The sequence below is a fragment of the Temnothorax nylanderi genome, unplaced genomic scaffold, assembly GCF_030848795.1.
Source record: "Temnothorax nylanderi isolate EJ_2023f unplaced genomic scaffold, tnyl_v1.0 TNYL_tig0043_pilon, whole genome shotgun sequence".
Taxonomy (NCBI): Eukaryota; Metazoa; Arthropoda; class Insecta; order Hymenoptera; family Formicidae; genus Temnothorax; species Temnothorax nylanderi.
In genome coordinates this window covers 18,098-45,179 of record NW_027249105.1, presented here as the reverse complement: position 1 = coordinate 45,179, position 27,082 = coordinate 18,098, and the positions used below count along the sequence as shown (strand labels likewise).

The window sequence follows — 27,082 nt, the reverse complement described above, 5'->3', positions numbered from 1 at the left end:
CGAGAAGATACTAAAAATGGAATATCTTACCAACGAAAAGTATGTTCAGCGAAGAATTAATATTATTAAATTCGCGCGATGAACATCCTGCGCAGCGTTTCGTTTTATATAAAACGCAAATGCAATATTCTCACATTCACGTGAGAGAATATTGCCTTTGCCAAGCGCGAAGATTTTCAATTACTCGTTGCGTTAACAGCTGAGCGCTTCAAAAAAGGATCGAAAGTCGTCGAAGGCGTTGAAGGGTACCGACTGTTACGCGATTTATCGTTAGAACGAGGGAACACGAGGGAGAAACGAGACGAGAGGGTGTAACGAGATCGAGCCGTAGAGACGAGAGAGGAGAGGATTTTCTTAAATTGCACTTTGTAGCTCCTGAGAGACCTTACACAGGGATTTCGACGCCCACGGCGAGGGATAACGAGGCGAGCACCGGGGCCCCCTTCGTGGAGGTGAGAGACACACACCGGTGGGTCTACCGTCGCAACGTGCGGCCCACGGGGACATAATTGATATCCGGGAAGAGCAAAAGGGCGGCGAGCCGGTGGCGGTGGCGCGCGGGGAGCGAGGAAAAAATTGCCTCGCAGAGTAGGGGGTTGGTGGAGAAGACACGAGAAGGAAAAAAGGAAGAAAAGGAAAAGAAAGAGACGAAGGACCACCGCGATCGTACGGGAATCAACGACTTGCCGAAACTCTGGCAAAGGCCACCTAAGCGCCGACACAGAGCGTCCTTTACTTCTATCGTTCTAGCCTCAAGTCCGTTTTCTCGCTAACCATGCCTTTCTCTCCATCTCTCTCGCTAATTAACGGTTCCGCGCTGTGCAAACATGGAGTGACCACCACCGTTCGGACTAATTGCTAATCGCAGCTTCGGCACGAATCCTCCTCCCATCAACCATGTTTCTCTTTCGCTCCTCGGGAATTCCGCCTTCGTGTATGCACACCTAAAGTACGAGCTAAAGTTCAAATGGCCGTGCACTTAACGGGCGAAACCGGGCAGTGGGTGCACCGCGGGATAATTTGATCTTATCGGGTGTTGAACAAGCCGCCCGCTGGGAAATCGACCGTACGGATCGTTAAAAATCGAGAGATTGCGACAAACCGTGTGCCAACATGCTGTGAAAATGGTCCAAAGAAGGATCATCGAAAAATAAAACAGTCGAAAATCTCAGTGTAATAATTAATTTAAAATAATCAATAATAATGACAAAAATTAATAATTTCAAGCAGATATTATATATTTTATTGCTAATAGTTATTCATACTTTGATCTGTCCCTCGCAGAGTGTAATGCTTTACTATACAATAGAATATAATATTCTAACTTCTTTTCAAAAATGATTTTGGATACTTATATATCAATTTTTAATATCTTGGAGATTCAAGTTTCAACTTTTTAACAGATAAAATTGCATGTTGGTACGCCATAAATTTAACGTAATTATTGGCATAAAAGTATGCTACTCTTAAATATTTTAATTTCCATGTTTGTCTAATGATAAATGAAATTATCATGTGATCGCACAGAATAAGCATACGCAAGCTATACAATGCAATATGCGGTGCATGCGAGGAAATCCTAGTTGCCGCCATTTGGTAACGCCAACCATAAATTATAGCAGCGTACCGAGAATACTTGCGATTCCTCGCTTCTGAATAATTGCTACTGCCTTCAGCCACCTGCAGATATAATCCTATTATAGTATATTACATCCCACGGCAAAATGAAGCAAAGATTTCAGCGGCTGACAACACGCGAGCTTTTATTTATTTAAATTCAAAATTACAAAAAATTTACAAATTTATAATAAATTTGAAAATATTACGAAAAGATAATAGTGACTTAAGTCTTGAAACTATAAGCCAGCGTTAACGACATGACGCGGATAACAATATGGCAATAAAGTTATTAAGTATTGTAGAATTATTACTCTATTATTTTATTAAAATATCTAATAAATTTTACTTATTTTATTGCAATAATTATTTTATTATATGAGTGTTTCCTATACTGGCAAAGATAACTACGTAAAGCAACTTAATAGTCATCGCAAAAATTTTCTCTTACATTTTCTTTATTTAGCAGAATAAATTTTGTTCATTGTTAATTCATTATACCTACATATATCTATATGTATTTAAAAATTTGTTTCACAATCAGTCAAAATAATTAGAGAACGGATACTAATATTTGTCATGAATATTTCCAGGTTAAATCGTAGCGAAAAAAATTCTAGTGGTTTCCTTTTTGGATCAAAGTATTTTTAAAGCGAGGATCAGTCGATAATCCTCAAATGAATTTTGTCAATATAAAGCAGGTACACCACAGAAACCAGATAAATCGGATTAGCCTATGACGAAAAAGGCCTCTCTCGATTCCGTGGTATACATAAATAGTAATGATGGGCGTGAGAACGCATAAATAAAAGGGTTTACAATGTAAACATTTCTTTCTCGTGGGAAAAGTTTCAAAATCGCCTTATAAGATTAAGTTCAGAAAATCTTTATATATATATATATATATATATATATATAACACATAAATTAATTAAATACTTCAAATCGCTACATTTATCTTATATGTCAGGATAAACAAAAATATTTGTAAAACTAAAAATAGATAAAGAACTTGTGATAGCCTGTCCAAATCGCATAAATCAAGCATCACTGAGTCACGAAAGAAGATTGCACTTCCCTCCCGAAATGATCGAGCACATCGAAAATCGCGATAACGATAATAGATCTACTGTCTACCTAGCTATTAATTTCTTTTCAAAGAATCTTACTCACTTCTCGATTCACATTCGCGATAAATTGAGATGTTAATCTTCGTTATTGACCGCTTGCCAAAATTCCCTGTATGGCGTTTTCTAATTTACAAGAAAAATCTCAAACGGAACGTCTGCCCATCCTGCAGAAAGTTCTATAGAATACTGCTTTCTTACAAATTTTTACGGAAGAGTAGCCTCGAGCCAATTTCCGAAAAATGGCTTACGCCACATTTGTTCGTTAAGGCGGTCGAGATGGACCAAAAGCCCCTTGTGCCCCTGCGTTTAGCAATCTTATCAAAATTACACGAGGATCAGATATAATTCACAAAAGGACAGTGACATTATTCTCGTTGCGTAGTTAATGACAAAAAATCTCACGGTTGATTTTGTCGAGTCTCGTCGAGACTCCTTACGCGTCGTTTAACTCACGCTTTGAATCGTTTCGATATGTGCACGAACAATTTTCCGCCTCTCAACGTCAGATCCGTTTATCTTCTCGGGATCACGAGCGAAAGGGAGCTCGTGTAGAAAACCACCAAAAACTTGTCAGCGAGTTTAAGCGCGAACAAAGCATCCGCCGGTGCGCCGTGCCTCTAAACGTTGAGATTATCATTGTACCGATATTTATCTGTCAGTTTCTAGCCGCGTTTCCTTGCCCGCGGTCATTGTTGTTTGGTAGGATCAGTGAAATCCGGAGCCGAAGCCCACATTTTTCAGGTTGACAAATAGACGGACAATGAGACATTCCGAGGCGGTTAGAATAACACTATTTAACTACCGTAAATCTTCGTCGACCGTTTTCACGGTCGCGATCCGGCTTTTGCAGAAACCGATGAAAATCGAGCGTGCTCCAAAGTAAATTCCGACGCGGCCTCTTAAGCAGATTACATTGTGTCGCAAATTTCTCATCTCGATTCACGAGCGAAACATATGCGACATAAGTAGCATGCACAAAGCAGAGAGGGAAGTTGTATAAAGAGACACATGTGTGTGTGTGTGTGTGTGTGTGTGTGTGTGTGTGTTTAAATATATCTTATTATCTATATCTACACTGAACAAAAATTTATTATTTGCAACTCGAATCTATACCTAATACTTCTTTGAATTAAGGGAATTAAATTCAAAGAAATCTATTTTCTTGCAAATAATAAATTTTTTTTTAGTGCACACATTTATAAACCCTATAAAAGTAAGAATAAATATATTACAATAATTCCATCGATTTCTTGATATTTCCGAAATTAGGGGTTATTAAAAAAATGCTTCAAATCGAAACTACTCTGTTTCGAAGCGGCATATTATATTCAAATATAATTTTGTTAGCTAAAATTACATCCTAGATTTAAAAGTTACCTTTATTTTTTAAAGAAAGTAGATAAATTGATGGAGTTATATAATAAATAAAAGAGTCATCAATTAAGTCTTATTATTATTTTACATACAAAAATATTGATGTAAATTATCAAAAGATGAATATACTTGATGAGATATTTTGTATTAAAATAATTTAAGATATAAAATATTAAATATCTCGCGAAATATATTCTCTATATTAATTTTATATGTGAAAAGATTAAAAGAATTGATTAATGAAATAATGTTATTCCATTTGTACAAGTACAATTTACTTTCAAATCTTGAAAGTGACTCCATCTAGAGTTTTATATGGAGTCTAGAAATTTATATGGAGTTTCTAGAAATTTATATTGATCATAAGATGATATTATACTCGAAATAAAGTAAAGATATTTTAAAACATTTTTTCTTCAACAATCAATAATTTCGAAAACGAATGGAAATGGATAGAGTTATTTTGTTTCATTCTACATATTTTCATAGAATTAATATATTTATGTAAATTAAATACTGATTTATTAGATACGTTTATTTATAGTTTGAAAAATTCCTGCTGCTTTAGAATTTTATTTTATATCGCTTGTATGTACGTATTATTCTTTTTGAAGAAATTAATTATGAAAAAATTGCATTAAAATCGTTATTGTCTATCGCATAATGCAAAATAGATCTCTGTTAAGTTGACGAAAGATAAATGAAATCTCTGTTGCATGAGACTAAAGCTGTTGCATCGCAACATTTAATATTAATATTAATGTAAATTGTTTTTTCTGTTTCCAAACCTAACTAAAAGAGAAACATGCTAGGAAAACGTATAAAAAAATATTTTTACATTTAAACGAACGACTTTATGTCGCTCTTCCCTATCGAGCGAGCGTTTCACTGTCGAGCAGACAGCGTGCTGCAGAACCATCTGCTTTTACGAAGTACATTTGCCGGAAAACTTGCCATCCGTGCACAAATCAGACATCCGACAATATCAAAATTTTTATTTAAAAAATTCGGTAATCAAATAGAAATTAAGACCAATAATGATATTGTCTCAGCTTAATTTTCTCTCAATATTAGAACAAGGATAAATGTATTTTATACCACTGACTTATATACCGAATTATTTAAAGAACCGCAACTCTAAGTACTTATTTATAGATATTTTTTAAAACTTGGATCTAAATCTAATCTTTGTAAAAATATAGATAGATAGTTTTATTGATAACACGACGAATTTTTCAAATTACATGAGCGCTAGTAAGTCTATATTGTTTTTACGTGTGTGTAACTTTGAAATTATGTCACACCGCACCTCTGAAATAAAGAGCCATGCGCATACAATAATAGAGTTACAAACTCACCACATTGACGAAGTCCTGGAAAGTTACTGCCTCAACACGCGACTCTTTCGCCCTGGTTAGAAGTATGTCACGTTTGTTCGTCGGTATCTCCGCCTTCCATTCGGGGCTTCTCAAGGCTGCCAGAAAGTCCTCCAGCGGTATCTCTCCAAAACCCTCCGGGTCAAACTGGAGCAAGAGAACGAGATCTAGATCTAATTTCTGGTACACCAAAAAACAGATAAATAAACTTGAAACAATTATACACACCTTGTCGAAGAGCATTCGCCATTTCTGTAATGAAATAGAAACAAATTTATATTAGTCACCACATTCATTAAAATTAATATTAAAAAGATGCCTTGCGTATGAACAAAATTAATTATCTCTCAATGCCTTAATGCAAAATCTATTTATTTTGTGTCTCGAAAAAAAAACTGCAAAATAAAAAACGTTACGGACTCCGTGATAAATGATGTGAATACGTTAGAAAAATGACAATTAATTTGAATAATTAAACAGTCTATATTTCTGATGGTCGGTCTAGCGACGTCTAACGATTTCGAGATAATTACTCACGTCATTAAGCAACTCCCGCCTGTACTCGGACTCGTCGATATCGACCTCCGAGGCCAGATCGGTGTGATCAGTAACGTATCCATCATAATGCACGCTGTTCGCCTCGCTGCGTGCGTACTCCTCCTCCTCCTCGACAGCGCCAGCGATGGTCGGTATAGAGGCACCGTTTGCCAGTAGCATCACCGCGCGCGGCACGAGGTCACCGGGTGAATCTCCTCATTCCTCCCTCTTCCGCGTGCTTCCTGAAATACGAGGGGGCTATGTGCTAAACTAGCTAAACCGTGCCACTTTTAAACCGATCGATTTTTGTCGGTATTTGACGCCGCATAAATATCACCCCCACACTTACTGCTGTGTCGTTTGGACGAGTACTTTCAGGGCATAACGATTGGCTTTTAGTCGCGCACGCGATCTCACTTCCCGGCGCAATCCCGACGATCACATTATGAGGAATCACAATCGCCTTACATTGCACCGGCATGGAATATTTTTACTTTGAACATTTACCGATTAGTTTCATTAACTCATTATTCTCATGCACAAATCGGACAATCGCGACATTTAAAAACGACGAGAAAATGTATAATTTTTCCTAAAAAATATACAGACGGAAGATACACTCTGCATGTTTAATGGATCTCCCAGATTAAATTGGGAGGGTAACGTAATTGTTTACGAGCGCAATCGTCGATGCGCGTGAAGATATTCAGCTGGCCAATGAGTGCGACGGAAATAAGGGTGCAAAGGGATATTGATCGTCCTTGCACTCCTTAAGGCGCGATAGAGCAGTGCCCTTGAAACTAGCCTGCTGTTCTAAAGCGGCGCGACGTGACGGTGTGGCATAGCGTGTTCTCGTACAGCGGCGGTGCGCGGTGCCGTTTCCATGGCAATGCGTCGATGGGTTTGGGAACGTGCTAACCATCTATCCCGCGTGCAACTGTGCACATGGGACGCATGCCGCTGCACACGTAATCGCACTCGTTCAAAATATCTTAAGTTAAACAACAATGTTCTCAAGAAACAGCCCCCGTTTTTATCAACTTAACGCCTTATTTTTAGAATTTCAGTATAATTGTGTTCTGACTTTTTTTCTAAGGGTTCTAGAGTTACTAGTACATTCCAAAAAAATACTGTCAAATCAAATACAAAAATGAGAAGGCTGAAGGTGTATGTAAAGCGCTAAATTCCCGTTCTCATTATACAAACATTGATTATTTTCTATTTTAGTTAGGATCATGAATTCGAGTCATGATAACATTGGATAGAATAGTTGAAGAACTACTCAGAGCCCTCAAGAAGATGACTTCCACTAAATTGCTTAAATTAATTGATATTATTATAGCTCTTGAAACATCCACAAATGCTTTTTTCAATTATTTAGAGGTTTGTGGGCTACCACTGTATCTTGAGGCATTATTAATGTCGAGACACGGTGGTAGCCCTCAAATATCTGAACAATTTTGAATTGATGTTATTATCAAATATTATATTATATATTGCATGTTGCAGAAGCATAGAATTGCTTCGCGGTTAATTTAAATAGGATATATAAATTGATCAGATTACAAATTAATTAGATTACAAATCATCAGATTACAAATTGCATATATTACACACTACTCTAATTAGCATATTAAAAGTAAGACGCAGAAAATTAGATTAGATCGAAACATAAATATAATGAGCAAGTAATGGAAGTCATTTACTTGTATTATGGAACATTTTTCTTTATAATTTTATATTTGTTATATTTTTCTTTATAATATCTCTTGTTCAAAACTAAAAAATTCCCGGATGTTCTGTACAACAATCTATCAATCTTTAAAACATCACGGAGTCATTCGATCGTTGCGAAACCATAACTATAGTGCATCCCAAGCAGTCTAAATATACCCATCGGTTTCCCTCCTTCTATCTTTCTCTTTCTCCCTCCCTCTCTCACTCTCTTTCTATTTCACCCCATCATGCACTCTTCTTTCGTTTCGATGCTCGCGCGAGTCACCCTCCGTTTCGGGCGAGCGTCAACGCGCGGGTTACCCCACGGCGTCGTCTCGACCCCCGCAAAACCACCCGCATCCCCAACACACGCTCTCTTTTCCCCTTATCTGGCTCTCTTCGTGTATCGTGCCGCAACGATGTCTCGTGGACGTGTCGTATAAAACTCGAGGGCTGTTAGTCCGAGACGCAAGGTCATCAACCTTGATTCTACGAAACAGCAGCTTGGAAAAAAAAACTCCAAATCGACACTGCGTTCCGGGATAAAGAAGGTGATACGGAGTGAAAAAAATATATCAATATCAGATTCGAAATTTTATTCTTTACGGAATAAATGAGAATACCTTTTTTAGCCAAGAAGAAAACTCGAAGGTATAATATGATAGAACACTTTCGACTTAAAACTTGATCTTTTTCCCATATATTATTTAATTACATGGAGAATTATGTTATTAACAGGATAATCATCTATAAATGATAAATCTCTAAAATTAATGATTTAAAACAGTTTCTAATCTGCCCAAAATGTTTCGTCTAGAATTCTGGATTATTATTCTACTCGGAGTGCAGGGATATCTCGACTCGCTCCCCTGCCGATGCAAACGTATCTCTTTACGACCCTGCACCCTACCGTGGTATTGCATTTCCGACGCTGATCCGCTTGTAAGATTTGTACGACGCGTCAAGCCAGCTTCGGATATAAGACGCGACACGGCAAGTAGTCATGCCATGTTACTTACTAAGCGAACTGATCCGCGTACGGTTCAATATGTGGTGGAACCCGTACAAGTGCACGTCTGTATTCCGTACGTGGCAGAATACATTCGGGACTTATACTCTAATACGAAAATATAAGCACAGACAAGGAAAATAATTTTCTCTGTCAATTCGTTTCACGAAGTTCGTTTTAAAAATATTATACGTATTTTCTTGCTTAATTATAATTACTTCTATAGTTATTTAATTAACTTATTTAATTATTTGTCCAGTTATCGCGAGAAATGTTCCGCAAAACAATATAAATCATTCGAGCTTTTATTCACATTAAAAAACATAGCGCCGAAATTGAGTATTTTTAAGTAAACTTGCTAGCTTTGATCTTAAGTAAAGTTTCCAAGAGGTTTAATTTGAGTAGCTTGCATTAACTGTTTCATTTATAAACCATTTTGACTTTGCTTGTGATAAGCAACAATAAATCGAGTATAGAGCCAAAAGATATATGTAGAATTCAAATTTTATCGCACACATGAGAGGAATAAATTTTCAGTCAAGGGATTCTCACTTGTCAGCTCATATAAAGTGCCAATATTATATATATAATTAAAGTGATTCGATTAAAGTGATTATTGATTAAATAAAAAGACGCTGCTTTAAAAAGAATGCATTTAAAATTCTTATTTAATTTTACAAAATAGGTTGAACTCTAATATCTTACCAATCAATCCAGCTGTAATTACTCTTCAAACTTTTTTCAAATGAAACTTTCTATTTTTTTCTGGTATAATCATCAAAATTGATGAAATTCCGATTATTCCTGTTTCGATACGGGAAAGTGCGCCTCACACATACGCATTTGTGTTCTCATTGAGAGCTTCCCAGCAAGCGACACAAGTCGACACAACTGTCGTTTTGTCTTTGTTACTTTATATTGCCAAAAAAGAAAGACAGAACGACGTTTGTGTCGACTTGTGTCGCTTGCTGGAAAGCTCCCTTTGTGGACGATAAGCCCACGTACAACATATAACGTACAAACGACTTTCGCATGTCAGAGAAGCCAAAATTACCCCGAAATTCCGAACGCCGTTCGTGGAATATTCGAAATGCTCATACGCGAAATGCGATCGCCAAAGTTGATTACACATTCCAGCCTCTTACCTTTCACAGGATCGGCAGGGGACGTTGTCCGCCGCTGACGAGACGACGCAGAAGCGAACAGGTGCGACGGGGTGCATCCTTGAACGCAACGTCATAACCTCACGCCTCGCTGGCGGAGCATTTTGAAGTTGCGCGCGAGCGCGACCGCGAGCGGGGTCGACGGGCGAAGTTCACCGCTATACGTTCACGGACGCGACACATTCAACGCCGCCCGACCGCCGCCGCGTCGGTCGTACATACGTATGTACCTCGGAATTCGAATGCGGAATCGCGCGAAATCTGACGACGGTGCGATACGCGTGCCAAAAACCGCGAAAAACGGACGTCGGCTCGAATCTCGAATACGGCCGGCCGGTTCGTCGATTGGGGGTCACGTGACACGTTCAAGACGCTCCCGCCGGTGATCACGTGACATTAAGAATTGAAATGTATGTAGGCCAAAAATTAGGCTCACTTCTCGCGGTACCCCAGCTTTTACACGAAAATATTTCTGTGTACCGACGTCTCGAAGTTACTTGGAGTGCACGTCCGAAGTACTGCTACAGCGTTTTATTTTCGATATGCATACAGGACGGAAAGTATTTTGGCTACCGCTAAAATTGGCGAGCGTAACTTCGAGTAGCTTCGCCAATCGCATCCACGTTAGGCATGTTAGGCCGGTGTTGTGCGTATGAAACTACATCTACATATCCTTGAGCGAGTAGCGATCGCGTGGCTGAGGCATCGTCCTTTATAGTCATACCGCGTTCAAATCAAGCGTGGAACTCGCGGCGACGCAGTCGGGCCGTCAGGACGTACCGGGGGATGTACACACTACACGTACACGCGGCGCGGTATCTCTCAACGAACGACGGATCCGCTCCGACCGGCGCGGGCGTCCGGCCGCGTTCGACTTACCGGCGTCTCGGCGCACGGAATCTCGGTCGGGCTCGCGAGTAAAGTCGTCAGCTGTCCGCACGCTCGTCCGCACATGATCCACCACGTATCCACGTATCTCCGCCACCCTCGCGGTCAGCTTGAACGCGGCATGCGGGACTGCGACACGCGCGCCCGCGCGATCGATAATACAGGTGCCGCGCGCGGAGCGGCGGCGCCGATCGCGCCCGGTCACGGCCGAGCGCGCACGAAGGGGCCGAGGAGCCGGCACTTCGACACCTGACTCCGTGACGGCGCGAAATACGCGAGCGCGTTTCTGGAAACTGGAAACGAAAACGGGAGATCGGAGCCTGAATTTTTCTCGCTCGCGCGAACGCGACGATGCCGTCCGACGCTGCTGTCGGCGGGAAACGCGTCATGCGACTGACTGTAGACCGTAGTAGGTCTTGCCACTTGCCACCCTCGCCGATTCATCCCCGGCGTCTCCCCCGCTATCTACCGACGCCCCCTTCGATTTATTTCGCCAACGGAGCCGTCCGTACGACCCCAACCGTGCCGACGATTCGAACGCGCGCCCGGCGCGATGCTAATTAATGAACCCCCGACGATGCGCTTTCGCCATAATTGTGGAGATCCGGCACGTTGAGAAATTGATCTGCGGAACGATTTAAATATATTTATTTATACGATTGTATTGTTATGAAAATTTAAATGTTTTTATTTTTTTATTAATATTTGTAATGTTATTCATCATCTGAAACTGCAATGTATATTTCTTAAATGACTTAAATTATAATTAATTATATTTATATAGATATATTTCATATGTATAATATGATAAAAAACATTTTTCAAAATTTTATAAAAATAATTGAAGTAATAAACAGTGAATGGATATTAATTTTTAATATTTATTAACATTTATTGCAAAAAATACACGATGACAGCTGCTCACGATAAAGGCTGGTCTACAATGAGTTGTATCGTAAGTCGTAAGTCATAAGTGAATCGACCAATCAACGTAGAGTGTTGGTAAGATGACAACTCAGCAGTCGTTCTACTGAACGCGACCGTGGTCACAACCGCGTCGTATCCCTGTCGTAAGTCGGTGTCATAAATATTGGCATTTGGCCTACTGCTGAGTTGTCATCTTACCAACACTCTACGTTGATTAGTCGATTTACTTATGACTTACGAATTACGATACAACTCCTTGTAGACCAGCCTTTATACATATAATACCACTTAATACATATAATATTAAGTTATACATATAATAACTATATTATTAAATTACTCCTTATAAGATTAAATTACTCTTTTTCTTCTAACTATTATTTTCAAATCAAATGATGAAATAAAGAGGCTCAAGAATAAACAAAAAAAAATACTTTTACATAAAATAAAAAATAAAATTTTATTTACCACATAGTTGTTTCATCGCGCCCGATGCCTCTCCCAGGCCTCCTCCTCCTCTCAGGCTGTCCTCTCGGGTTGTCAGTTCCCTTAATGCGACACTTTGCGCGTCGTTATCTCCTGAAGCATATAAATAAATAATTTGATATTAAATAATTCTTACGCGCATCAAACTTCTTTTTCATCATTCAATTAGACATTTATTTCAATAATTATACATTTTTCGAAAAAAATCTTTAGAAAAATAAACTCTTATAAAATTTTAAATTACTTCTTCCTTTCTAATTATTATTTTAAAATTATGATAAAATAAAACGACTCAGGTATAAGAAAAAAAATAAAAACACTTATTATATAAACCGACCCCAAGCTATCGATCAAGCCTACTTAGAACTTAATCCGTTCACTCGTTATTGAGATCTCAAAATCTCGGATACTCGTGCGTTCGCGTAAAAGAGTCACGGTGCAGTCTCGCTTCGCGCGTACTTGGCGTGAGACACTACCGTGTCTCTTGAAAATAAAATTACCTTACACAAAATAAAAAATAATATTTACCACAATGTTGTTTCGCTGGCGCCCGATGCCTCTCCCAGGCCTCCTCCTCCTCTCAGGCTGTCCTCTAGGATTATCAGCTCCCTCGATGCGACACCTTCCGCGTCGTTATCTCCTGAAGCATTTAAATACATAATTTGATATTAAATAATTTTGACGCGCATCAAACTTTTTATTTGTCACTCAATTAGATATTTATTTAAATAATTATGCGTGCTCCGAAAAAGCTCTTTACAAGAATAAATTTTTATAAAATTTTAAGTTACCCTTCTTTCTCTTTAATTATTATATATCTAAAAATCATGGTAAAAAATAAAACAATTACTCAAGAACATACAGAAAAAAGAAGATTACTTTTATATACATTAAAAAATAATATTTACTGTAAAGTTGGTATGCTGGCGCCCGATGCCTCTCCTAGGCCTCCTCCTCCTCTCAGGCTGTCCTCGGGTGTCAGGTTGGATTGACGCTTTCCGCGTTATTTTCTGAAACATTTAAATAAGCGATTTGATTAAAAGGAAATAATCGAAGTTTTCGTATGTAACATAATATATAAAAATCAATTATACTCACCACTTTTTCTCAAACTGTTCCGGTTGTTAATTCCGTAGAACTCCTCCGTGAATCGCGTGGTGGTATTTCTAAAAACCTGTCGTCTTCGAATGGCACTCCCGAAAATGCGACGTTTCTTTTCCTTTTCCTCGATCCTCCATCAATAAACTTCTCTTTCCCTTTTACTTTATTTTCCTTCTTTAGTCTTCGTTCTTCTATCGCTGCATTATCTCCTCTATCGCGATGTTTCGTCGAGATATTTCCCTTTATTCCTTTTTAACAATATTCTCGGATAATCCTCTTTCTCCGTCGTTATTTCAATTTTTCCTCGATAAACATTTTGTAATGTTTCCACTGCAATTTCCATCGTCGATATTCCTTTCAATTTGGTTCTCCGTTTATCCTTTTCACATTGCCGTTTGTTCTCTTTTTCCTCGATCTTCCTGGGATAAACTTCTCTATCTTCTTATTCCACTCCTTTCTTTGGTCTTCGTTCTTCAATCGTTGCATTGTCCTCTTTATCACGATATCTCCCTGAAAGATTCGTCTTGATTCTTTTTTTAACGTCTTTTCACGATCCTTCTTCTTCCGGATCGTTATATATTCTCTCTGTCATCTTCGATTTTTCCTGGACAAAGTTCTCATAATTTCTTTACCGTAATTTCCATCTTTAATACTTCCTTTATCTTGGTCCTCCGTTTATCCTTTTTATATGAACATTTCTTCTGTTCTTTCTTGATCATCTTTCGATAAAATCGCTCTTTCCTTCTCGCTCCATTTTTTCTTCGGTCCTCGTTTTTCTATCATTACATTGTCCCTCCTATCGCGATGCTTCGTCGAGATATTCCATGTCTTCCTTTTTAACGATGTCCTCCTCCTGTTATCCTCTTTCTCCGCCGTTATCTTTTTAATTCTTCTTCGGGAAATTTTTCGTAACTCCTCCTTCCTTAATTTTCCTTTGATAAGCTTTTCTTTCTTCTTGTTCCATTCCTTTCTTCGGTCTTCGTTCTTCTATCGTTGCGTTGTCTCCTCTATCGCGATGCTTCACCGACGTATTCCTCTTGATTCCTTTTTATGTCTTTCTACGATCTCTCTTCTTTTGTTATATTCTTTCTGCCCTCTTCGATTCTTCCTGAACAATTACTTTTCGTAATTTCTCTACCGCAATTTCCATCTTCAATACTTCCTTTATGTTGGTCCTTCGTTTATTTTTTTTACATGGCCGTTTCTTCTGTTCTTTCTTGATCATCTTTCGATAAACCACTTTCTTCTCGCTCCATTTTTTCTTTGGTCTTCGTTCTTCTATCATTACATTGTCTCTTTTCTATCGCGATATTCCACTTCATTCCTTTTTATTGATATCTCTTGTAATCCTCTTTCTCCGTCGTTATTTTTTCAATTCTTCTTTCCTTCCTTGATACTTTTTTGACAAGCTTCTCTTTCTTCTTGTTCTATTCCTTTCTTCGGTCTTCGGTCTTCTATCGTTGCGTTGTCTTCTCTATCGCGATCCTTTTTACATGACCATTCCTTCTTTTCTTCCTTGATCCTTCTTCGATAAACTTCTCTTTCTTCTTGTTCCATTTTTTTCATCATTCTTCGTTCTTCTACCATTAAACGGTCTCCACTATTGCGATGCTTCTTCGAGATATTCCACTAATTTCCTTTTTGTTGATATCCTCTTGTAATCCTCTTTCTCCGTCGTTATTTTTTCAATTCTTCTTTCCTTCCTTGATACTCTTTTTACAAGCTTCTCTTTCTTCTTGTTCTATTCCTTTCTTCGGTCTTGAAAACGTGAAGTAACGACCGATATTCTCCGTGGAAAAATCGCCCGCGATAACCGCGTTATCTCAACGCGTTCAGAGCCGGACTAAGCTGACTCGATTTGCCCGATTAAGGACTTAGCCCCGCGTGGCCAGTTGAATAGTGTTCGACAGAGAGAAGAGAGATCCTCGAAAAGTAGAAAGCGAGCTCTCTACAATTGAGGATCATCTCCCCTCGCCACCGACACGTCTGGTAGCCACCCTTCCACGCACAGTGAAGTCAAATGATCTGGGCAGTTCTTGTTATGCGATCCCGGCACCTTTCCGCTCAAGGACCACGCACGAGACAGCCGTCACGTCTGAGAACGTGGAAATTGACGCAGTTATATGCTAATTAATAAAAAAGAACGATATTTTACGCGACGATCCCGAAACGCGAATTAACGCCCGATTATTTCCGCGATAACCGCGTTATCTCGACGCGTTCAGAGCCGGACAACTGACTCGATTTGCCCGATTAAGGACTTAGCCCCGCGTGGCCAGTTGAAGTGTTCGACAGAGAGAAGAGAGATCCTCGAAAAGTAGAAAGCGAGCTCTCTACAATGAGGATCATCTCCCCTCGCCACCGACACGTCTGGTAGCCACCCTTCCACGCACAGTGAAGTCAAATGATCTGGGCAGTTCTTGTTATGCGATCCCGGCACCTTTCCGCTCAAGGACCACGCACGAGATAGCCGTCACGTCTGAGAATGTGGAAATTGACGCAGTTATATGCTAATTATTAAAATCGCGCCACGGAATTCCGGATAATCCGACGACGTCGAACGGCACTCCCGAAAATGCGACGATTTTAAATGTTCGAAAATGCAACGATTTCGAGCGGCAATCCTGAAAATGCGACGTTCCTTTTCCTCTTCTTCGATCCTCCTTCGATAAATTTCTCTTTTCTTCTTACGTCATTTTCTTTCTTCAGTCTTTGTTCGTCTTTGCATTGTGACCCCTATCACGATGTTTCGTTGAGATGTTCCTCTTTATTCCTTTTTAACAATGTTCTTCTTGTCAATCCTCTTTCTCCGTCATTATTTTAATTTTTCCTCGACAAACGTAATGTTTTGTCATGTTTCCATCGCAATTTCCGTCTTCAATACTCCTTTCACTTTCGTTCTTTGTTTCTCCTCTTACATTGTCTCGTTGCTCTCGTTGGTCATGTCCTCCTCCTGTTATCCTCTTTCTCCGCCGTTATTTTTTTAATTCTTCCTCGGGAAATTTTTCGTAAGTCCTCCTTTCTTGATTTTTTTTTGATAAACTTTTCTTTCTTCTTGTTCCATTCTTTTCTTCGGTCTTCGTTCTTCTATCGTTGCGTTGTTTCCTCTATCGCGATGCTTCACCGACGTATTCCTCTTGATTCCTTTTTATGTCTTTCTACGATCTTTCTTCTTTTGTTATATTCTTTCTGCCCTCTTCGATTCTTCCTGAACAATTACTTTTCGTAATTTCTCCATCGCAATTTCCATCTTCAATACTTCTTTTATTTTAGTTTTCTATTTATCCTTTTTGCATGGAGATTTCTTCTTCGCTTCCTTGATCTTCCCTCAACAATCTTCTCTTTCTTCTTATTCCATTTCTTTCTTCGATCTTCGTTCCTCTATCGTTGTATTGTCTCCTCTATCGCGACGCTTCGCCGACAAATACCTCCTGATTCCTTTTCATGTCTTTCTACGATTTTTCTGCCTCTGGTGTTATGCTTTCTGCTTTATTTAATTCTTTCTCGACAAATTTTTTTATTATTCAACTGTAATTTTCTTTTCATGTAATTTACTTTGTTTTTTCTTGTTTTTTTATATCGCCGTTTCTGTTTTTCTTCTTTAATCCTTCTTCGTTAATTTTCTCTTTAATTCTTCTTGCTCCACCATTTCTTTCTCCGATCTTCATTCTTCTATCACTACCTGCGTTGTCTTCTTTATCGCAATATATCGCCGAAAGATTCTTGTTCATCCTTTTTAGCAATGACAATGCAATTCTCTTTCTTCCCCTTTATTCTTTCTGCTCATTTTGACCCTATATCAATAATTCTTCAAAATTGTTCTTCCTCTATGTCCATCGTCGATGCTGCTTGATTTTTGTTGATGCTGCTTATTTTTTGTTTGTACGTTCCTTCCTTTTCTATCGTTGTTTTTCTTCTTATTTCGATTCTTCAATAAAATCTTCATAATTTATCTTATATAATTTCCATCATCGATGCTGTTAGTCATTTCTTGACGCTGCTTGACGCTACTTTATATGTTCATTTTTCTTTCTTCTATCACTGTTTTTCTTGACCCTTTTTCGACAAATTTTGTCTTATTCTTGTTCGATTTCTATTTATCTCTTGAGCCTTCGTTCTTCTATCATTATTATGTCGTCTCTTCTTTGTCATCTTGCCAGTAAATTCTTCTTAACCCTTTTTTACAACTTTTTCTTCGATCTTGTATCTGCTAACCCAATAATAATCCAAATAATCCAAATAATAATCCAAAGGCTGAAAATAAAGGCTGAAAATAATGAGACGCCTCCCTTTTTTCCGGGGGCATCTCTCTCATTATTTTAATCATATATATTATTTTATATTATATATTACCAACTTATTAATATTATTAATTGTATTAATGTGTATTTTATGAACTTTATACTTATAAAAGAGGACCCGTTTTTACCGGACATCGTTGCAATTGAATGTACTTTTGGCTAAACTCGGCGTAGATTTTTTAAATAAAATTAAGTTACACTTTTAATTTCAGCTAAAATTCTGTCCAATAAAAATGGGCCAACTTGTAGAGGCCCTCCACCACCCCCGCCGATTCCAATCAGCGGTCCTCATTTTCTTGGATATAAGCTTTATATTTTTTTTGTTTTTTTACACACACACTCACACATCCCTACCTACCCGATTTTTATCTAGGTTTTACCTGTATTCCTACCTACCTACATGAATAATATTCCTACCTACCCGTGTTTTTATCTGGTATTTCTATAGTTATGATCGCGATCACCCGAAATTAGAAAAATGCGCGTGACATTGGTTTTAAATCGGAACCGTTTACGAGTTTTTATGGGGGGTTTAATTTACGCGGAATTAATTCAGATTTAATTCAGATTTAATTCGAGACGGCATCTGTCCGTCTCTGATTACGTGCAATCGCACGTATACGAGAAAATCTTAGGCTTACCATTATGTACCTTTTACAAATTGATTGGTGTTATACACCAACCTACCTTGATCCTCTTCGTCTTCTTTCTTCTGGCCAGAGTGGACTCACCTTTTGCACTTGGCCGTATTCTGACTTCATACGATCAGAGATCGACAGCAAGGAGAAATACTCCTGCTGCCAGCAATAAGCGTAAAAGATTTTACGCTTTTGTACGATGCGCGAAACACGAACGCGTCGCGAAGGGGCCATCACATTAATTAAATCAATTATGGAATTAACCAATTAACAATAATAATAATAACTCCATTAGTATACAAATTAATTGCGCATTTATTGTTTACACGCGTTATTTATTTGTACTAAAATATATTCAATAATTAAAATACATACCCGATTGGAAACAAATCTGAATTTGAAAAAAAATCTCTATGTCAACAGCGTTTTTATTCAAAGAGATTCGATCGCGATTATGAAATTTATATTAAATTTTAAATATAAACTTTATAATATAAACAATAAATCTAATTAGAAAATAAACAGATCCGCCATTTGATAAAATCTAAAGCCCATATATGCGTATTTTCATCGATTCGAACGATTTAATATTGCTGAATCTCATCAAGAAGCATATATGCAAAGATGAGAAATTCAGATGAATGACGTAAGACCCGATAAGAATAATTTTCCCACACACACACGATTAGAATTGATATAATAATAATCATAAATAAATTTTTATTTCGCCAGTCAAATAATAAACAACAATGGGAATATTAATCGACTCTACTGGCCATTATAATCGCCAAGACAATACGACCACAATTTGGTTCGATTATTATCGTCAAGACGCTCTTTTAACCAATATAAGCTGCTCTAATCTTTGATACTTATATATAAGCATCTCATTTAAATAATTAAATTTATTGCGAAAAATATTACCTCAGCCAGGGTTCGAACCTGGAACCTCCCTCATTCCGTGATGGGTGACGACACCAGATTCGAACTCTGGCTGAGGTAATATATATCTTTCGCAATAAATTTAATTATTTAAATGAGATGCTTATATATAAGTATCAAAGATTAGAGCAGCTTATATTGGTTAAAAGAGCGTCTTGACGATAATCGAACCAAATTGTGGTCGTATTGTCTTGGCGATTATAATGGCCAGTAGAGTCGATTAATATTTCTATTGTTGATAATAATAATCACTTTGTACTTTGTAAATTATTAAAATTACTTTTTATACAATATATTGTTTCAAAATAATTTTTAAGCGAGATGAAACTGATAGATTCTATACATAAGATAATTATTTTAAAAATCTTTTATTTTATAATAAAAAAGATATCGGATCTCACGTCACTTTACTACTTTAACTGGTATAAAATCCAGTTATCAATCACTACATATGAATAAGCTATAACCAGATTAGGCTAAAGTCAATGCATAAAAAAAGGTAATAATAATTAATAACTGGAAGCATGTCTTTTATATAAAAAAGCGAGATCAATAACTTATATAAAATGTTACGTGATATGTATACATATATGTATCGCTCCTTTGCACTAACTTATATAAAGTTTAATCTTGGATAAATATTTAATAGGATATAATAGGAAAGAGGTAGATGAGAAAAGGAATAATACAATATTACACTTTTATAATACAATATTTGTAATAAATATTTTTCAGTATTATGATTACAATATTGTTTACTTTAATTATTTTTATTTTATTATATTTTTTCATTTTTCTTATTGCATGTATGAAACAATATAAATATTTTATTCTTTCTATTTGTTGATCCCGAGATATGAATATCATGAGTAAACTTAAATAAGAGCATTAAATTAAAAAGATTTTAATTTTTAAATCTTTATTTGTATTCTACTTTACTTTCTTTATTTTTTATATTTGTTAAAAAAATTATGTTATGTACATATATATATAATTAAAAATTATATTATTTGATTCTAAATATTAACCAAATAACATTATTAATTAATATAATTATTAATAAATAATATTTGATCCTCATGGTATTCACAATTTTCCGAAAAATTCTGTCTTTATACACAGTGTATGCATACGAGTACATTCTCGTATACATCCTAAATTAATCAATAAATATAATAATAAAAAGACATCCAAGATTAAACTTATCCTAATCTGTTTTAACTGATTCATTTTAAGGCAACAGATGTATGGAATGCTATAAACTTATGTTATCATCAAATTGCATACGTTTATCTAGATATGTGGTATACATTTAAGGTATACATTTATGTGGAATACATTTTTCGTGGTATATATTTCATAGGTTGCCACACATCCCCGTTACCTCAAAAAATATGTTAATTCATTACTCACCGACCACGATGCGCAACAGCGGAATTACATCTGCCACGTAGCTACGTTGTATCTGTAATATACAAACATAAAATTCATATTAAAATGGTGTTCAAAAAACCTAATGTTTTGAAACATAATTCCTATGTGGATCAAACTTTTTATTATTCAATTAGATATTAATTTAAATAAGGAAACATTTTACGAAAAGGATCTTTACAAGGATAAATTTCTACAATATTAAATTACTTCTTTTCTTCTAATTATTATTTCTAAATCACGGGGAAATAAAACAACTCGAGAATAAACAGGAAAAATTTACTTTTACACGAAATAAAAAATAATATTTACCGCAAAGTTGTTCCGCTGGCGCCCGATGCCTCTCCCAGGCCTCCTCCTCCTCTCAGGCTGCTCGGGATGTCAGCTTCGCAGGATTCCCTCGCTGCTCCGATGTCACCTTCTACGTCGTTATTTTCTGAAATATTCAAATGAACGATTCGATTAAGTAAAGACAGAACAGATAGAACATTTTTGGACATAAGTAACATAGTACGTAAAAATCAATTACACTCACCACTTTCTTTCCTGCTGTTCCGGCCGCAAAATCCACCTCCACCTCCGGGTCAGATAGGAGTCTCGAGCCACATTGAGACTCGTGGCAATGCAGTGTGATTTCATCCATTAAGCAAGAAAAATCAAGAAGCCATTTCGGCTATATTGCATTAATTTTACGACGTTGTTGCAATATAGTCGAAATGTTTCTTGACCTTTCTCGCTTAATGGGAATGTAATTACTGAAAATAATTAAAAATTATTCCCTACCTACGTTTTAACTATGTCCCTACCTACGCTTATTTCTCCACACTTCCCTACGCTAAAACTCACCGACACCAATGCGCAGCAGCGGAGCTGTATCTGCAACGTCGCTACGATGATTCTGTAACAATCAAACATATAATCCAGATTAGAGCAGGGAAGAAAAGAGACAGTTTGTATTTCGAAAAATAATTACCGAAGGTAAAACACGGAATTCTATATTTCTTTTAATTAAATAAATTTAATAAAAAAACACGTTTAATTTCTTGAAAGTATAATCTATTTACTGAACACAAGAATTCAAAATAGAATTTAAAAAATTAAACTCTTTTTTAATTTCTACTCTCTGACTATCTTTACTATTCGATTGAAAAACCGATTGGTTAAACTTTCCGCGAAAGACACAAAATGTATAAACCAATTATATTTACCGCATGTTGTTCCGCCGGCGCCTGATGCCTCTTCCAGGCCTCCACCTCCTCTCAGGCTGCTCGGGATGTCACTCGTGTTCCCTCGATGCAAAGATGATGCTCCTTCCAGCGCGGATATTTTCTGTAACATAAAAATAATCGAATCGATTAAATACGTGTCACGCGCATCGAACATCTTATTCGTTATTCAGATTAATATTATATTTTAAATTACTTCTTCGAAAAAGGTTTCTACGTTAGAATCAACTTGAATCAAATTTTTCAAAATATCTTTTTTTACTAATTTAAATTCCGAAACACGGTTTAATGTAGGAACTGAATAAGTACAAAGAGGGATTCTATAATATCTTTAAAAAAAATAAAAAGTAATACTTACCAGAAGTGTTGGTACGCCGATGCCCGATGCCTATCCTAGGCCTCCTCCTCCTCTCAGGCTGCTCGGGATGTCAGCTTCGCAGGATTCCCTCGCTGCTCCGATGTCATCTTCTGCGTCGTTATTTTCTGAAACATTCAAATGAAGGATTCGATTAAGTAAAGACAGAAGAGATAGAAAATTTTATGACATAAGTGACATAGTACGTGAAAATGAATTACACTCACCACTTTCTTTTAAGCGCTTCAGGCCACAAAATCCACTTCCATCTCCGGGTCAGCTAGGAGTCTCGAGCCACATTGAGACTCGTGGCAATGCAGTGTGATTTCATTGCCATTAAGCAAGATAAATCAAGAAGCCATTTCAGCTATATTGCATTAATTTTACGACGTTGTTGCAATATAGTCGAAATGTTTCTTGACTTTTCTCGCTTAATGGAAATGTAATTGCTGAAAAGAATTACAAATTATTCCCTTGATGATGTCTTTTGCAGACAAGATTTTTTATACGCTTAACTTTATGAGCGTGATGTCTCGCGGCGCGGAGAGACCCGCGACGGACCGTATAACCGAGCGAGGCGTGTAAATGTCCCGCGGCGGCGCGGAGGGACACGCGACGGACCGTATGAGCGAGCGAGGCGTGTAAATGTCCCGCGGCGGCGCGGAGGGACACGCGACGGACCGTATGAGCGAGCGAGGCGTGTAAATGTCCCGCGGCGGCGCGGAGGGACACGCGACGGACCGTATGAGCGAGCGAGGCGTGTAAATGTCCCGCGGCGCGGCGGAGGGACACGCGACGGACCGTATGAGCGAGCGAGGCGTGTAAATGTCCCGCGGCGCGGCGGAGGGACACGCGACGGACCGTACGAGCGAGCGAGGCGTGTAAATGTCCCGCGGCGCGGCGGAGGGACACGCGACGGACCGTAACGAGCGAGCGAGGCGTGTAAATGTCCCGCGGCGCGGCGGAGGGACACGCGACGGACCGTAACGAGCGAGCGAGGCGTGTAAATGTCCCGCGGCGCGGCGGAGGGACACGCGACGGACCGTAACGAGCGAGCGAGGCGTGTAAATGTCCCGCGGCGCGGCGGAGGGACACGCGACGGACCGTAACGAGCGAGCGAGGCGTGTAAATGTCCCGCGGCGCGGCGGAGGGACACGCGACGGACCGTAACGAGCGAGCGAGGCGTGTAAATGTCCCGCGGCGCGGCGGAGGGACACGCGACGGACCGTAACGAGCGAGCGAGGCGTGTAAATGTCCCGCGGCGCGGCGGAGGGACACGCGACGGACCGTAACGAGCGAGCGAGGCGTGTAAATGTCCCGCGGCGCGGCGGAGGGACACGCGACGGACCGTAACGAGCGAGCGAGGCGTGTAAATGTCCCGCGGCGCGGCGGAGGGACACGCGACGGACCGTAACGAGCGAGCGAGGCGTGTAAATGTCCCGCGGCGCGGCGGAGGGACACGCGACGGACCGTAACGAGCGAGCGAGGCGTGTAAATGTCCCGCGGCGCGGCGGAGGGACACGCGACGGACCGTAACGAGCGAGCGAGGCGTGTAAATGTCCCGCGGCGCGGCGGAGGGACACGCGACGGACCGTAACGAGCGAGCGAGGCGTGTAAATGTCCCGCGGCGCGGCGGAGGGACACGCGACGGACCGTAACGAGCGAGCGAGGCGTGTAAATGTCCCGCGGCGCGGCGGAGGGACACGCGACGGACCGTAACGAGCGAGCGAGGCGTGTAAATGTCCCGCGGCGCGGCGGAGGGACACGCGACGGACCGTAACGAGCGAGCGAGGCGTGTAAATGTCCCGCGGCGCGGCGGAGGGACACGCGACGGACCGTAACGAGCGAGCGAGGCGTGTAAATGTCCCGCGGCGCGGCGGAGGGACACGCGACGGACCGTAACGAGCGAGCGAGGCGTGTAAATGTCCCGCGGCGCGGCGGAGGGACACGCGACGGACCGTAACGAGCGAGCGAGGCGTGTAAATGTCCCGCGGCGCGGCGGAGGGACACGCGACGGACCGTAACGAGCGAGCGAGGCGTGTAAATGTCCCGCGGCGCGGCGGAGGGACACGCGACGGACCGTAACGAGCGAGCGAGGCGTGTAAATGTCCCGCGGCGCGGCGGAGGGACACGCGACGGACCGTAACGAGCGAGCGAGGCGTGTAAATGTCCCGCGGCGCGGCGGAGGGACACGCGACGGACCGTAACGAGCGAGCGAGGCGTGTAAATGTCCCGCGGCGCGGCGGAGGGACACGCGACGGACCGTAACGAGCGAGCGAGGCGTGTAAATGTCCCGCGGCGCGGCGGAGGGACACGCGACGGACCGTAACGAGCGAGCGAGGCGTGTAAATGTCCCGCGGCGCGGCGGAGGGACACGCGACGGACCGTAACGAGCGAGCGAGGCGTGTAAATGTCCCGCGGCGCGGCGGAGGGACACGCGACGGACCGTAACGAGCGAGCGAGGCGTGTAAATGTCCCGCGGCGCGGCGGAGGGACACGCGACGGACCGTAACGAGCGAGCGAGGCGTGTAAATGTCCCGCGGCGCGGCGGAGGGACACGCGACGGACCGTAACGAGCGAGCGAGGCGTGTAAATGTCCCGCGGCGCGGCGGAGGGACACGCGACGGACCGTAACGAGCGAGCGAGGCGTGTAAATGTCCCGCGGCGCGGCGGAGGGACACGCGACGGACCGTAACGAGCGAGCGAGGCGTGTAAATGTCCCGCGGCGCGGCGGAGGGACACGCGACGGACCGTAACGAGCGAGCGAGGCGTGTAAATGTCCCGCGGCGCGGCGGAGGGACACGCGACGGACCGTAACGAGCGAGCGAGGCGTGTAAATGTCCCGCGGCGCGGCGGAGGGACACGCGACGGACCGTAACGAGCGAGCGAGGCGTGTAAATGTCCCGCGGCGCGGCGGAGGGACACGCGACGGACCGTAACGAGCGAGCGAGGCGTGTAAATGTCCCGCGGCGCGGCGGAGGGACACGCGACGGACCGTAACGAGCGAGCGAGGCGTGTAAATGTCCCGCGGCGCGGCGGAGGGACACGCGACGGACCGTAACGAGCGAGCGAGGCGTGTAAATGTCCCGCGGCGCGGCGGAGGGACACGCGACGGACCGTAACGAGCGAGCGAGGCGTGTAAATGTCCCGCGGCGCGGCGGAGGGACACGCGACGGACCGTAACGAGCGAGCGAGGCGTGTAAATGTCCCGCGGCGCGGCGGAGGGACACGCGACGGACCGTAACGAGCGAGCGAGGCGTGTAAATGTCCCGCGGCGCGGCGGAGGGACACGCGACGGACCGTAACGAGCGAGCGAGGCGTGTAAATGTCCCGCGGCGCGGCGGAGGGACACGCGACGGACCGTAACGAGCGAGCGAGGCGTGTAAATGTCCCGCGGCGCGGCGGAGGGACACGCGACGGACCGTAACGAGCGAGCGAGGCGTGTAAATGTCCCGCGGCGCGGCGGAGGGACACGCGACGGACCGTAACGAGCGAGCGAGGCGTGTAAATGTCCCGCGGCGCGGCGGAGGGACACGCGACGGACCGTAACGAGCGAGCGAGGCGTGTAAATGTCCCGCGGCGCGGCGGAGGGACACGCGACGGACCGTAACGAGCGAGCGAGGCGTGTAAATGTCCCGCGGCGCGGCGGAGGGACACGCGACGGACCGTAACGAGCGAGCGAGGCGTGTAAATGTCCCGCGGCGCGGCGGAGGGACACGCGACGGACCGTAACGAGCGAGCGAGGCGTGTAAATGTCCCGCGGCGCGGCGGAGGGACACGCGACGGACCGTAACGAGCGAGCGAGGCGTGTAAATGTCCCGCGGCGCGGCGGAGGGACACGCGACGGACCGTAACGAGCGAGCGAGGCGTGTAATGTCCCGCGGCGCGGCGGAGGGACACGCGACGGACCGTAACGAGCGAGCGAGGCGTGTAAATGTCCCGCGGCGCGGCGGAGGGACACGCGACGGACCGTAACGAGCGAGCGAGGCGTGTAAATGTCCCGCGGCGCGGCGGAGGGACACGCGACGGACCGTAACGAGCGAGCGAGGCGTGTAAATGTCCCGCGGCGCGGCGGAGGGACACGCGACGGACCGTAACGAGCGAGCGAGGCGTGTAAATGTCCCGCGGCGCGGCGGAGGGACACGCGACGGACCGTAACGAGCGAGCGAGGCGTGTAAATGTCCCGCGGCGCGGCGGAGGGACACGCGACGGACCGTAACGAGCGAGCGAGGCGTGTAAATGTCCCGCGGCGCGGCGGAGGGACACGCGACGGACCGTAACGAGCGAGCGAGGCGTGTAAATGTCCCGCGGCGCGGCGGAGGGACACGCGACGGACCGTAACGAGCGAGCGAGGCGTATAAATGTCCCGCGGCGCGGCGGAGGGACACGCGACGGACCGTAACGAGCGAGCGAGGCGTATAAATGTCCCGCGGCGCGGCGGAGGGACACGCGACGGACCGTAACGAGCGAGCGAGGCGTATAAATGTCCCGCGGCGCGGCGGAGGGACACGCGACGGACCGTAACGAGCGAGCGAGGCGTGTAAATGTCCCGCGGCGCGGCGGAGGGACACGCGACGGACCGTAACGAGCGAGCGAGGCGTATAAATGTCCCGCGGCGCGGCGGAGGGACACGCGACGGACCGTACGAGCGAGCGAGGCGTAGTAAATGTCCCGCGGCGCGGCGGAGGGACACGCGACGGACCGTACGAGCGAGCGAGGCGTGTAAATGTCCCGCGGCGCGGCGGAGGGACACGCGACGGACCGTAACGAGCGAGCGAGGCGTAGTAAATGTCCCGCGGCGCGGCGGAGGGACACGCGACGGACCGTAACGAGCGAGCGAGGCGTAGTAAATGTCCCGCGGCGCG

General features: G+C 42.5%; 1 protein-coding gene and 2 long non-coding RNA genes across 6 annotated transcripts in view; all 3 read right to left on the bottom strand.

The window, feature by feature from the left end:
• Positions 1–10,791, bottom strand: part of Stet (stem cell tumor) — a 359,247-nt gene extending 348,456 nt beyond the window's left edge. The window contains exons 1-4 of the mRNA XM_071704632.1: positions 9,905–10,791; positions 6,035–6,276; positions 5,726–5,749; positions 5,480–5,644 (exon numbers count right to left, since the gene is read on the bottom strand). Of these exons, the coding sequence (XP_071560733.1) occupies positions 5,480–5,644; positions 5,726–5,749; positions 6,035–6,214 (369 nt within the window). The 5' untranslated portion in view covers positions 6,215–6,276; positions 9,905–10,791. The remainder of the gene's footprint in view (positions 1–5,479; positions 5,645–5,725; positions 5,750–6,034; positions 6,277–9,904) is intronic.
• Positions 10,792–11,242: 451 nt separating this feature from the next.
• On the bottom strand, positions 11,243–19,676 carry LOC139771685 (uncharacterized). 2 transcript variants are annotated; one of them, XR_011717960.1, is made up of 5 exons: positions 13,322–19,676; positions 13,132–13,233; positions 12,752–12,863; positions 12,206–12,316; positions 11,243–11,435 (listed from the first exon to the last, which is right to left on the bottom strand). It is a non-coding gene; the product is annotated as an uncharacterized lncRNA (long non-coding RNA). The 2 variants fall into 2 exon arrangements; XR_011717959.1 differs by lacking the exon at positions 11,243–11,435 and having other exon boundaries at positions 11,653–12,316.
• Positions 19,677–20,399: 723 nt separating this feature from the next.
• Positions 20,400–23,132, bottom strand: LOC139771684 (uncharacterized). 3 transcript variants are annotated; one of them, XR_011717957.1, is made up of 7 exons: positions 22,445–23,132; positions 22,221–22,345; positions 21,845–21,965; positions 21,483–21,534; positions 21,172–21,415; positions 20,949–21,072; positions 20,400–20,670 (listed from the first exon to the last, which is right to left on the bottom strand). It is a non-coding gene; the product is annotated as an uncharacterized lncRNA (long non-coding RNA). The 3 variants fall into 3 exon arrangements; XR_011717958.1 differs by having other exon boundaries at positions 21,172–21,391; XR_011717956.1 differs by having other exon boundaries at positions 21,172–21,534.
• Positions 23,133–27,082: the final 3,950 nt, after the last annotated feature.